This window comes from Bombus flavifrons, chromosome 17 (genome assembly GCF_040668555.2).
Source record: "Bombus flavifrons isolate JBK064 chromosome 17, iyBomFlav1_principal, whole genome shotgun sequence".
Classification (NCBI taxonomy): domain Eukaryota; kingdom Metazoa; phylum Arthropoda; class Insecta; order Hymenoptera; family Apidae; genus Bombus; species Bombus flavifrons.
In genome coordinates this window covers 1,814,334-1,827,347 of record NC_138458.1, presented here as the reverse complement: position 1 = coordinate 1,827,347, position 13,014 = coordinate 1,814,334, and the positions used below count along the sequence as shown (strand labels likewise).

Genomic DNA, 13,014 nt, shown 5'->3' with positions numbered 1-13,014 from the left:
TCACAGCTTTTTCTGGTGTCTAAAGTATATATTTTCTATTTTTTTTAAATACTTAATACGACATGTTTCCTCCTTGATATCATTATTGGCGAAATACTAACGCGTTCTACCTCAACATTAATGTAATAGAAAGATATGAAATTATAGAAGGACATAAGTAGAAATATTGTATAATTAATGACACGTTTGGGTGGTGGAATGTCTGAATAATAAAATATTCAGATAATAGGTCTTCAGATACTAGAAGTCTCACTATATTGACTTTTATCGAGAAAAGATACAAAAGTCACGCACAGCTCGAACTTAGCTTATTATTTGGCTTTTTGTGTTTTATATTTAAACCAAAATTCGTCTGCGACTTCTGCATTAGATAGAATGGGGGTTATCAATCCATTAGGAAGATACTTTCGTTTAGGTGAGAATCTGATGAAAGAATAAAAGATTTGTTGGATCCTCATGTCGGAAGTTGGCGAAAATACGGAAAAATTCTATAGAACGGTCGTCGCAGGACCAGAAAAAAATATTAAGTTATCTAGTACATCGATAGAAGACATTTACAGGTAGATGGGAATAACCGATTTTTCTACTAAGTACCATTCCGAAAATTTCTAATTCATAAATTTATTGGAAAAGCACAGGGAGAACTTAAATTACGGTATATGTATGTTATAAATACTAATCTTGTGTTGGTAACCTTAAATTAATGTACAGATATACATTGAATGTAGTACTGTGTTACATGATGGCACAATAAAGAAATTCATTTAAAATATCGAACGAGTAAAAAGATTTGACTTTACATCAGGATTTTGATGTAAAGCATATATTATATAGGTAATATAATATAATTATATATATAATGTTCAATTCTCGGATAATTCAGGGATCGATTCTTAAGTCTGAAAATCGAGTTTATTGTAACAATACTTAAATAAAATACAGGGATGAACAACAATTAATGATAATTGATAACAATAAATAGTAATAAATAACTGTTGGAATACAACGATATCAATCGCATGCAGATAAGGTGGTTGATCGTATGGATTCTTCCCTTCGTTGCCCAACGCTATCCCCACTAGTGCGCGTTCATGAGATGTACCATGGCGGCTAGCACGTGCATGCTCTTTCGAGAATTCGGCGGAAGAAGCGTAAGGATATGGATGGAACATTCTCGATGGGCACGTCGAGAAGCTACTAGAAGGTTCTGTAGCACATGTGACGCCACACAGACACCCACACGGGTCACACTCATTACTGCATACAGAGTGGGGTTCTAAACCTTTTCAAGGGCCATGGGTCACTAAGCAAGCCAGTCTGAGAATAACTAGCCAACTGTCAACATTCATAACGTTTACTTGTATTTTACTATAACTTTGTTTAATAAAAATCATGTAGTATTGTTTCAACACAAACATTGTGTCTTCCACAGTTTATTAATCTTAATTCCAAGATTAAATTCTAACAATAACAAAGCTTTGTACAAGGTCTACCTGAAAATAGAGAATCGATTTTCCACGTTCTAAACTACCACTTTTTCTCTGTCAATCTTCAATATTCTAAGTAATAATTTCTCTCTTATGATCGTGTCTATTTCTAACGCTCGAAATTGCTTCAACCACAGTGTCTTCGCCCGGTACTCTTATATCCTCATTCAAGACAGTTATTCTTCTTCATCTCGATGAGAAGTGTTCCTATCCTTTCTCTATATTTTCCAGTATTTTTACCAATCTTTAAAGTGATAGCTCATTGTGAAGCTCAGTAAAATCTTTACCTTTATCGATTATAACGAGAATTGCATCGTTTTTCGTTCAAAGTCTTCTTCTGAACTGAGGTTCTCTTAGAGATTCAGTCGTAGGTCTATCAGAGTTGACTTTATCTCCCTTCTGGACGCTACTGTGTATTGTGAATTCGACTTTTTATGCAATTTCAATGCATAAAGAGAATGAATGAACAAAAAGAATATATGTACAGCGCCACTTAAAAGATTTAAATTCAGTGATAGAAAAATGCACTTTTAAAAGTTTCTATTTACAGAAATATAATAAATCAATATAATAGATTCTCTGCTTATTACCAATGAAATTTAACTTAAAATATTTGTTTACTGACGAATAGCAATTCATTGATATTACATGCTACGTATTGAAGAATAAAATTAAACTGTTTATTTTGTTTTGACTCCTCTTAAAAGGGAAACAATGATCTGACCCGAATATCTAATCTTCGCATTCTCTTAACTCATATGTTGCATTTTGATCAGTTATATCAAAGCGATCTTGCTCGTTTGTTAGTGATATTTGTTTTGTTGGCAGATAGAATAAGATATCATAGTAATAAAAATATTAACTGGGATATAACAAATTGAAATAGCAAAACACAGACGTCGGTCAAGAAGTGTGTGATGCAAAATATTTTCCGGATATATCTGACATACATCGGATACATCTTACAAATATAAACATTTGTTCTTACGTCAAATAAGGATAAAGTATTGATATATGCATCACAAGTTAAACATTGAGATAAATAATTCTGTAAGCATTTCCCGTAACCATGAAGTTGTATGATACAAGCTTTTTAACACTTGGACAACCGGAATAGGGAGATCTCCCTTTTTGACATTAGCAACGCGTTTTTATTTTTCTTTTTGTTATTATTATCAGTTATTGTTTACCTGGAATTGTTCCCAATTAATTGCGCCACTTTTTCTGCTTTTGTAAAGTACGGTATATAACCTAATACACCAATTTAGTAGTGTTAAAATTATTTAAAATGTTACAGTATCCGTTACGACTAAATAAAGTTACAATCGAACGATACCACACTGTAAAAAAATATTAAATTGCATCATGAATTTTTAATTTCATGTTCAAGTTGTGTTATTTATCTTTAGTCGTCTTGAACGTTTTTAATATTACCTATATTTTTTTATACTTTTAAACACAATGTTTTGTATAAACAATATGTGAAATCGTTAAATAAAATCATTACCACAAAATATAATTAACTACTTAGATAATTTTTAGACTTTTTTGTTTTTTAAGTACTGAAAATTGGTCCTCGATACTTGGAAAAATGCGCGGTGGAAACGTATAGCTCGCTGTGACGCGCGCTGGTTGGTTAAATGTTAAAAGATTTATATTCGAAATATAATGTAATAGTTTGAAACATCCTCTATGAAACAACATCTACATCTCCGCGAATACAGGAACAATTACAAAATTGTGCTTTTTTTCCTAAATTCTACTGCAGTAGAGCCTTCTTTATCTGAACATCCATTATCCGAATACAGTATTATTCGAACGTTCTGCTATCCCAACATAGTACTTCTCAGTAATAAATGTCTTTTTCCGTTTCAGGTATGTACATATTGTATTGGTGTTCGTATACAATGTATTCTTCCCTTAATTCAATTGAGTGACTTCTAATTGTAAGAATTTGGCACAGAACTTGTTGCGACCTATCAACTAGAGGGCGATGAATCAGGTGCAACTGTTATCTTGAGATCGCAGTCCTTGAACGATATTACCGCTCAAGGTGGAGGTAGACTAACGATGCAGAGTAATCTTGCGTTTAGTTGGTTTATTTTCACTGTTTAGTATACATTGCGATGGTCAGAATTCGCGTCAGACCTTTACTTTTTGAGAAAAATTGAAAAGCGAACTCCAAAATTAGGGTCAAAGCTGGTCCCGTCAGCTTTACTTAATATTTACAAATATCTGCAAATTGATATTGCCAAACTATTGTATATCAATGTATTAGTTGGTCCACGGAATTCATTATATAGTGTAGTATGGTATAGCTCTTGTAATTTTGCTATAAATTGAGGTCAAAGTTAAAAAATTGCGATCGTGTTGAACAGTTTAATCTGACGCTGCGCCTCCCCACGAAGCAGACCGTGCATTCGGGCGCCGCTTCACAGAGAAAACCCTGAATATCGGCGCCGACTTCAACGTGTTAATTTGCCTTGTTTGTGTTATGTGCGTGCTATTCAATTGGATATTTGGTGGTTTCCGTTTTCTTAGTGTAAATCAAATATGATGGCATTTACTGGGGTTTGCTTTTGTTTGTTTATCTTGTAGCCACTTTTCTATTTTTGTGATGTGCTCTTGTAATAATGTGGCTGCTGTTTCTGGATCAGTGTGCCTGACTAGTACAGCCGTGGTATGCCGGCCGTCTATAGCTTTTTTTTTATTTAATTCTTTACATTCATAATTTGTCCAGTTTGGAAATTTGGTAGAATTTTTTAGCTGTTTGATTATCATGTGGGTGGCTACCCCCAGTGGGACACCATCTTCGTGTTTGTTAGGTTGTGTCCTTTGTGAGGTCTGCTGGGTGTTTCCTTTTCAGTCTTCTATCCATGTTTGAGGCGTTGATTGTCTCCACAGCTAGCCGGTTTGGGTGTGTTCCTATCCTTTCTTTATATTTTCCTGCGTGTCTGCTAATTTCCTCTTTGACCGTTGGTATTCCCAGGTCCTTCCGTATATCCTCGTTTCTAACGTAACATAGGGCGTTTACTATTGTTCTAAGAATTTTAGCTTGTACTGTCTCTATTTTGTTTATATGGCTCATTGCTGCTGTCCCCCATAGTGGTATTCCGTACGTCCAGATTGGTTTTATGATCGTTTTGTATATTTTTAATTTATTTTCTACGCTTAATTTGGATTTTCGACGTGTCAGCCAATGCATTTGTCTCCTTGTTGTCTGTATTTTGTCTATTATTGATTTAGTATGCTGTTTCCATGTGAGTTGTGTTTCTAGGTGGAGTCCTAGGTATTTGACTTGCCTTGTTTGCGGTATGTGCGTGCCGTTTAGTAGGATGTTTGGTGGTGTCTGTTTTCGCAGTGTGGATGTAATATGGTTGCATTTATCGGGGTTTGCTTTTATTTGTTTATCTTGCAGCCTCTTTTCTATTTTTGTGATATGTTCTTGTAGTAATTTGACTGCTGTTTCTGGGTTAGTGTGCATTGTCTAGTACAGCTGTGTCGTCCGCGAATGTCGGTATTTTGCTATTGGTAGTTGTTGATATGTTGGCCGTGTATAGTGTGTATAGTATTGGTCCTAAGACGCTTCCTTTCGGAACCCTTGCCTTAATGTCTTTGACTTCAGAGTATGTGTCCTTAATTTTTACTACGAAGGTTCTGCTGCTTAAGTAAGATTTTATTAATTAGTATATTTGCTCCGGGAATTGTTTCCTGATTGTTTGTAGTAGGCTTTCGTAGTTTATTTTGTCAAATGCTTTCTCTATGTCCATAAAGAGGGCTGTACAGTATTGTTTGTTTTCTAATGCTGGTATTATTTCGTTAATGAGCCTGTGCATTTGCTCTATAGTGGAGTGTTTGTTTCTGAATCCGATTTGGTGATCTGGTATTAATTTTTCCTTCTCTATTATTGGTTTTATGCGGGCGTATATTATTTTCTCTAGTATTTTAGAAAACGCAGGAAGTAGTGATATTGGTCTGTAAGATGCAGTTTGGTGTGTGTCTTTGCCTGGCTTAGCTAACATTATGATCTGTGCTAGCTTCTAGAATTCTTAAAATTGCATTGAATATTGTGATTAAACGTATTGCTTTTGGGGGAAGGTTTTTCAAGATTTTATTATTGATTAGGTCGATTCCTGGTGCTTTATTGTATTTTGTTTTCTCGATTATGATTCTAACTTCTTGTACTGTTGTATTAGGTATGGCTTGTTAGTTGGGGTACGAGTACTTTGCGCATCTTTGTCTCAATGACATTTGGTTTTACTGTTGTTAGTATTATATGGAGTAAATGTGTTACAAAGGTGGTTGAAGAATTCTGCAGCTTGCTCTTCGTTGCTTCTGACCCATGTGTTGCCTGCTTTTCTGATTGTCGGGATTAGTTTTATTGGCTTCTTTATTTTGTTCGTCGCTTTTCATAGAGAGTAGTTGGCATTCGCGTGCACAGAGAGTGTTTTTATGGATTTTGAGAATTCGTTGCTATTATGATCTTTTATTTTACTTTTTACTTCCTTTGCGAGTTTGTTTAGATGTTTTTTTGTTTTCACGTATTCTATGCTTTTGCCATTTTGCTTTCGCTTTCCTTTTTTCTCTGATTTTGTCCAGGATGTTTGGTTTTGTTTGGTTTATAAATAATAGTTGCCCATGCTGCTTCTTGCATGATTTCTGTCAATGTTGTTACTGCCTGTTCGATGCGTTCGGGTGTTTTTAATGGAATATTGCAGTAGATTTCGCTCTTGATTAGTTCTTTAAATGTTTGCCATTTGGTTCTCTTATTGCAAAGCGACTCTGATTTGTTATCAAGTATTGGTTTGCTTGTATATTCTATTATCGGTGTATGATGGGAGCTAAGCTCCAGGCTGGGTGTTACTTTTAATTTGTTTGCATTTACTCCTTTTATACCTGCAAAATTATGCAAGTCAGCAATTTTGTTTAGATCTGTCTGCCAGTGTGTTGGTCTTCCTGTGGATAATATGTTGAGATTATTAGTTCTACCTCTTTAATTCTTAGTGTTCTACCTCGAGGTGTGTTAATTCTTGAGCCCTATAGCGTGTGCTTTGCATTGAAGTCTTCCGCTGCTATGTAATTACTTACGTTGAAAGAATTACGTGACTTAGCAGCCAAAAAGATATGGATATTCGATATTTAGAGAAGCTATCGATTAATCTTAATTTGCATTTGAAATAAATGAAATTTCGCACAAGAATAGTGATTGTTGTGTTATCAGAAAATTCCATTATCTGAACAGTATGCCTGCTTATAAATTCGCATAAAGAAGACTCTACTGGACTTGCATCAGTTCTGCACAATATTGTAAAGTGGGAAAATATTTTTATCTATAGTAATCCATTCTTCGTTTTCATAATAATTTCTATAAGACTTAATTTTTAATATAACTTACATTCGATTGCACCTTAAAGCGTTAAACATTGTTCCAAATTCTGTGGGATCCTTGCATCGATCACAAGTACATTCAAAAAATTTTGTTTTGAGAAGATGGTGTCTTCTGTTTGCAGTACCCCACAATGGATCCGTATAACATATGGAAATGTGGTCTCCTAAAATATTTTATACAAATTCATACAGTTGTATTTATCTACAAGAATTAGGCTAAGAACAGACAATTTATTCGTCGCGATTTTTGACGAATTAGTCACATCGCCTTGTACTCGATAGCTGAATTGCTTACAGAAAAAGACACAGAATTTCTTAATCTCGCACAAAGATTTTCAATTCTACCATCGTAAGCGCTTTTATCCTTTACACCGTTGAATTATTTTCATCCATGGGAGGTACAAGTACACACAAGAAACAGTTCTTTAGCATGAATGTATGTATACACATACACGAACAAAGCATACAGCTGCAACCACTTCGATCACTGCATCTTCACTATTTTAGTGAAAAGTATTTCAGATAAAAGTTGAATGGTTTCAAGGAGGACACAATTTGACGCGATTAGTGTCTTTGTAGGAGAATGCGTAAAATACATATGAAGGACAGATCTGTCTTCTTAAATGAAATCATATACCTTTTATTATGTTAGTCTATCCAACTCGTAATTCTATATAAAAAAGAATTAACCTATTCATATAAAAAACCATTAGTTTATAAGTAGCATAACTGAAGCCACTGCGATAACTCTAAAAATAGTAATTTGAATTTGAGCAGTTGACAAGAAACAAAACTTGACCTTCTGCGCATCTTGAAACCATTCAACTTATATCTGAAAAATTTGTCACGAAAATCATGACATACACAGTGATCGAAGTGGTTCCGGTTACCTTCATCCCGTATATTAAATATTGTCAGTAGATGTCCATATTACGTATTCATAGGAAATTTTAGAGTGTAAAATTACACAAAGTGCGTATAATGTGATAAAAGAATTTTCTACCGAGATTCCTCTCTACCTATATTCTCAAGAAGATGAATTTGCATAAAAACACTCAATCCAATTATTAGCAAATTTCTATTGTAACATATAAAGATGTCCACATAGTTGATGATTCGTTTATGTTTTGAAGAATGGCTGTAACAAAAGCTAATATTTTAAATTACTTATTGTCTTACTTAGAAAGAGAGGAAGACAGAAGCATGGATATTTACATAAATATTGGAAAATTATTTTGTTGTAATTTTCTTCAATCGACATTGTAATATTTTCAATCAACATGGACTTGATTATTCGTATATGTAATCAACAGTTTCTAATTGAAATCTATTTTGTAATAGTACTGTGATTAATTTCTATAAAATTGATTTGGTATTCTCAACGTCTTTTTGTCGACTCTCGTCACCGACTTTCGTGAAAACTACCCTGTGTGTACAGTTAAGAAACAGTTAGAAGAGCCTATTACTTCTTTAAAAATTGCTTTGCGTGTTCTTAGTCATAATGATGCTTCTATATGTATATGTATGTCGGGTTTACATTAGAATTAGGGTTAGGGGCGTGAAACGAATCCTCGTTTGGATTACACATTGTCGTTATGCAATAGGGAAGACATTGACTAGTTCAAATACGACTATTATAGAATTGGACAAGTAACCGTGGTAACCAGACACTCGAGAAACCAATGACAATGATCCTAGGTTCAATAACGAATCCGCGGTCAACGGGATGATAGATGAACATGCTCACAAAATCTGAGTCGGACTCTTTGTTAAAACGTGGAATATCCACCGAGCATACAGACACTAAGTAACTCACTAATACGACCTCACGAGAGAATGACTTTCCGTCGCGATGATGCTGCAGAGGAAATCTCGAACAAATACAATCGGATCGAAAGACGACAATTGTTTAATTACGCCTATGATAGAATCTAGGTTACGGTGTTAGGGGATTTTCCCGAAGTTCCAAAGGGAAGGCTCCGATGTCCTTTCATCTCCGATATGTATATATATATCATTTGTAAATATGTGATATCAAACTATTTGTAAATATCAGAACGGTAAAAAAGGTTAATATATAGAAATACTGGATAAATGATAAACAATTTAACTGTACACTACAAAATGTTTATGTAGACGTCAGCCGTTTTGCCTCAGCGTATACATTTGTCCGAATGACAGGCGAAACGTTCAATAACACTTCACTTGTTAAGCAGAGCCGAAATGTTCAACACTCATATGCACACGTGTAATATAGAGTATTCTAGTAACTCATCGTAAAACATTGCCAGCATATTCTATTATTAAGAATAAAAGAATCATATAAACATAGGCTTATAAACTTTTTATTAAAAAGTTGTAATGATGATATGAAATTAGCGAAATTTTCGTTTAAATATAATAGGCAACGAGTACCAACAATGTCGCACCTCAACAACGTCGAGTAATTCTTTGGTTCAACCAGATATTTAATTGCAGGCAATTGTAAACGAAGAAATTTATGTAACAAGATTTAATGCACGCCAGGAATCAATATAAAGGAATCAATGAGAAGTTTGTAATATAACGAGTTTCCTTTTTTTGCATTTCGACTGGAACAAATAAAACCGATATAAATATCGTCAATCTATATCTTTTATTGACCGAAAAATTAGTCGATTGTTTTGCTTTTGTGTTTTAACTTTTTAGAAATGCATTAACACAACATTTTTTCCCTTATTTTTAGTCATAGGATATGCCAGCACCGTTTTGCACAAAAGACTGGAATATGCCGTACTATTTGTTGCTCAGAAAATGAATTTTGAGACTGCAGAGCAGCAAGAGTATTACTCTGCTAACTCGCTCACCATCACACGATGCCGTATGGTCTTACTTGTAGATGCAAAGTTTTCAACCGACACGCATATCTATTTTTATGATTGGGGCTATCCAAAACAACAAAAATGAAAGCTACATTCGTTCCAAGTGCCTTCTTCTGAACAACAAGTTATATACAGGGTGTTCGACTACAGATGTAAAAAAATTTAGGGGGTGATTATTAAAGCTAAAATAAGGTGAAAATCAAGAATAAAAAAGTCGTTTTATGGAGTAATGTGCATAATACAAATTGTTCAAGTGAATCTCACTTCTAGAAAAACTCTACATCTTCTCTAGTGTTTAGTTTTTGGCACAACGATCCTATTTACAGCGGCTTCTCTGGTCTCTATTATAGTGCCGCGGAAAGATCGCCGACATACGGACAATGTCGATGATAAAGCGCAAATACCGACAAGCCGAAAGGGTCGGAAAACTTCAATAGGTCTAACGGCCATCAATATATTTCAGCACCGCAGCCATTGATGTTCAGTTCACCGGAAAGTCCAGAGTCAAGAGTCGTTAATCGATAGTTGTCATATCATACTACTGCATTAAGTGCGCGTTAAATAATCATCGTTTGTTGTTTAATCCACTGTAATAAATCCATCTATCAATACATTATCATATCGAATAGAAACCATTGGACACAATAAGTGTGTATTTCGTTTCCAAGAAAATGGAGCATATATTGAACACGTACTGTAATATAAAACGATTGCTATTTTCGTTACAATTTTTCTATGTACAGTCTGAACACTTGTGGTACGTGTGTGGATTTTCTGTGTAACATGTAACAACAACGATAAACATTGTTTATATGTGTTACTATTTATTAATTATTTATAAACACACAGGATTAGAGAAGACATTAATCTTTTCTATTTGAAAATTTCATGAGTTTTATGTTGTTATGGATTTTAATTAGTAGACTGGTATAATACTTTTAATCTACGATTTTTCTCATAAAATGTTGCGCGGGATAGTTTACGTCTTCGAATGTCATGATCTTCTTCTCTACGACTTGTACCGGGTAAGCTGTTGCACACGTATTGTTCGATTTGAGAATCGCTGTGCAGCCTGCAGCTGACCTATTCTCGTCCATGTGAGGAGGTTTGCATGCGCACAGGGGCATTTTAGGTAATTTTAACTGATAATAACTAAAAAACAAAGTCGTAAACGCAATTTCTTTATTCTTGATTTCCATCTTTACTTTTCTTCAAAAATCACCCCTTAAATTCTTTTACACCTGTAGCCGAACACCCTCTATATTACTATACTTTATAGAATATATATATAATATAGTCACCTTTTGCAATAGGTACTGCAGCATGAATAATCAGCCCTCCAGTATCAGTGAAACTTTTCGAGCAATTTGCTTTACAGTTATGCTCAAGTAACGATGTCAGTTCGTAAACTGCTACGTATGGTGGCTCAGTAAGCGGAACTTCATGTCCATTAACCTGCAATTTAAGTGTTTGTCATTCATACTTATTCAGATTTATTTCTAAACCGATACAATGTACGATGTGTTTGTATTTGATCAAGATAATTAAAAGGTCCGATACAGGTCCAATATCCGAAACAGGTCTTTACGTCTGAAAGCTTAAGCTTTCAAGCATTAATTCAAGGATCTGTCAGATTAAACACGATGCGTAGACGAGAAGTCAAGCCGCATTTTGTACTTTTGCTGCGAATTCGCCTCAAACCGGGGAGTAACGGACACAAACCTGGCCGTGACACTGAGACGTGATCTAATGCAGTGCAAATATCCATCGAGTACAACGTAGTAATCAAAGTCATTATGAAGCGATGAACTGCTTAATTCTGTATATGAGTCACCAATTCCTCAGTCTCGTCAGAGAAACGGGAAGTAGTAGCGATAAGAAGTGTTTACGCAAAGCGATTAGTTCATAGTGTCGTATATTTGATTTCCCAGTGAGAGCGTGTCTATGATAGGAAACTTGCCGTTGGCAAGTCTATATCACAAATGGCACAAACAAGAGCAGCAATTTGCAGTTGAAAATCATTGAAGCTAACGAACAAATTTCTATCATTAACCGCAAGTGAACAACAGTTTAACAGATCTTATAGAAGCTGGTACCCCTGCAGTTAGAAGTGTTGAGGTTATCTATTCGAGGAACGCGTGGATGTATGTGTAACAGAAATATATTTGAGTATAAGTGTTTTTTTTCATTTATTTAATTTAAATTTTACAATTTGTCCAGTAGGAAATTTGGTAAAATATTATAAAATATATAACATGTGGATGGTTACCCCCAGCGGGGTTCCATCTTCCAAGTTGATTATTTTATTTTTATTGTGAGGTCTACGGAATGCTTCTTCTTCTTCAGTTTCTTCGGTTCTTCCTATTATGGTTTTATTAGTTTCAGCAACTATCTGGTTCGGGTGTGTTACAAGTCTTTCTTTATACTTTTTTGCATATCTAGCGATTTCCTCTTTGACTGTTGGAATTTTTAAATCTTTTCGTAAGTCTTCATTTCTGACGTACCATGGAGCGTTAACTATTGTCCTTAAAATTTTTGCTTGCTCTGTTTCTATTTTATTTATGTGACTTATTGCTGCCGTTCCCCATAGTGGGACTCCATATGTCCAGATTGGTTTGATTATTGTTTTGTATATATTTAGTTTATTCATTATGCTTAATTTAGATTTTCTATTGGTTAACCAGTACATCTGCTTCCTTTTTTCACGTATTCTGTTTATTATTGATTTTATGTGATGCTTCCATGTAAGGTGTGTGTCTAAATGTATTCCTAGATATTTGACTTGCTTTGTTTGTGTTATGCGGGCGCCGTTCAGTTGGATATCTGGTGTTTTTCCTTTTCTAAGTGTAAATGTTATGTGATTGCACTTACTGGTGTTCGCTTTTATTTGTTTGTTTTGCAGCCACTTTCCTATTTTTGTAATGTGTTCTTGTAGCAGTGCGGCAGCCGTTTCTGGATTTGCGTGCCTCACTAATATGGCCGTATCGTCCGCGAACGTTAGTATTTTACTGTTGACCGTTGTTGGTATGTCTGCCGTATATAGTGTGTATAGTATTGGTCCTAGGACGCTTCCTTGCGGTACTCCTGCCTTGATATCCTTAATTTCAGAATATGCATCATTTATTTTTACTACAAGGGTTCTATTGGTTGTTCTTTTTGAATGTTTGAAGAAGAAATGCTTTTGCGATGTCCATAAAGAGTGCCGTGCAATATTGTTTTGTTTCCAGCGCCTGAAAGATTTCATTGACGAGTCTGTGCATTTGTTCTATTGTGGAGTG

The 13,014-nt window shown here is 34.8% G+C and overlaps 2 protein-coding genes across 8 annotated transcripts in view; both read right to left on the bottom strand.

The window, feature by feature from the left end:
* Positions 1 to 13,014, bottom strand: part of LOC138188605 (GDP-D-glucose phosphorylase 1) — a 96,508-nt gene that overhangs the window by 63,978 nt on the left and 19,516 nt on the right. The window lies entirely within an intron of this gene.
* The window catches only part of LOC138188603 (SET domain-containing protein SmydA-8), a 53,452-nt gene that overhangs the window by 22,260 nt on the left and 18,178 nt on the right, over positions 1 to 13,014 (bottom strand). For all 5 annotated transcript variants that reach the window (XM_069130550.1, XM_069130551.1, XM_069130552.1 and 2 more), the window contains 2 exons: positions 11,038 to 11,191; positions 6,883 to 7,039 (listed from right to left, as the gene is read on the bottom strand). In XM_069130550.1, the coding sequence (XP_068986651.1) occupies positions 6,883 to 7,039; positions 11,038 to 11,191 (311 nt within the window). The remainder of the gene's footprint in view (positions 1 to 6,882; positions 7,040 to 11,037; positions 11,192 to 13,014) is intronic.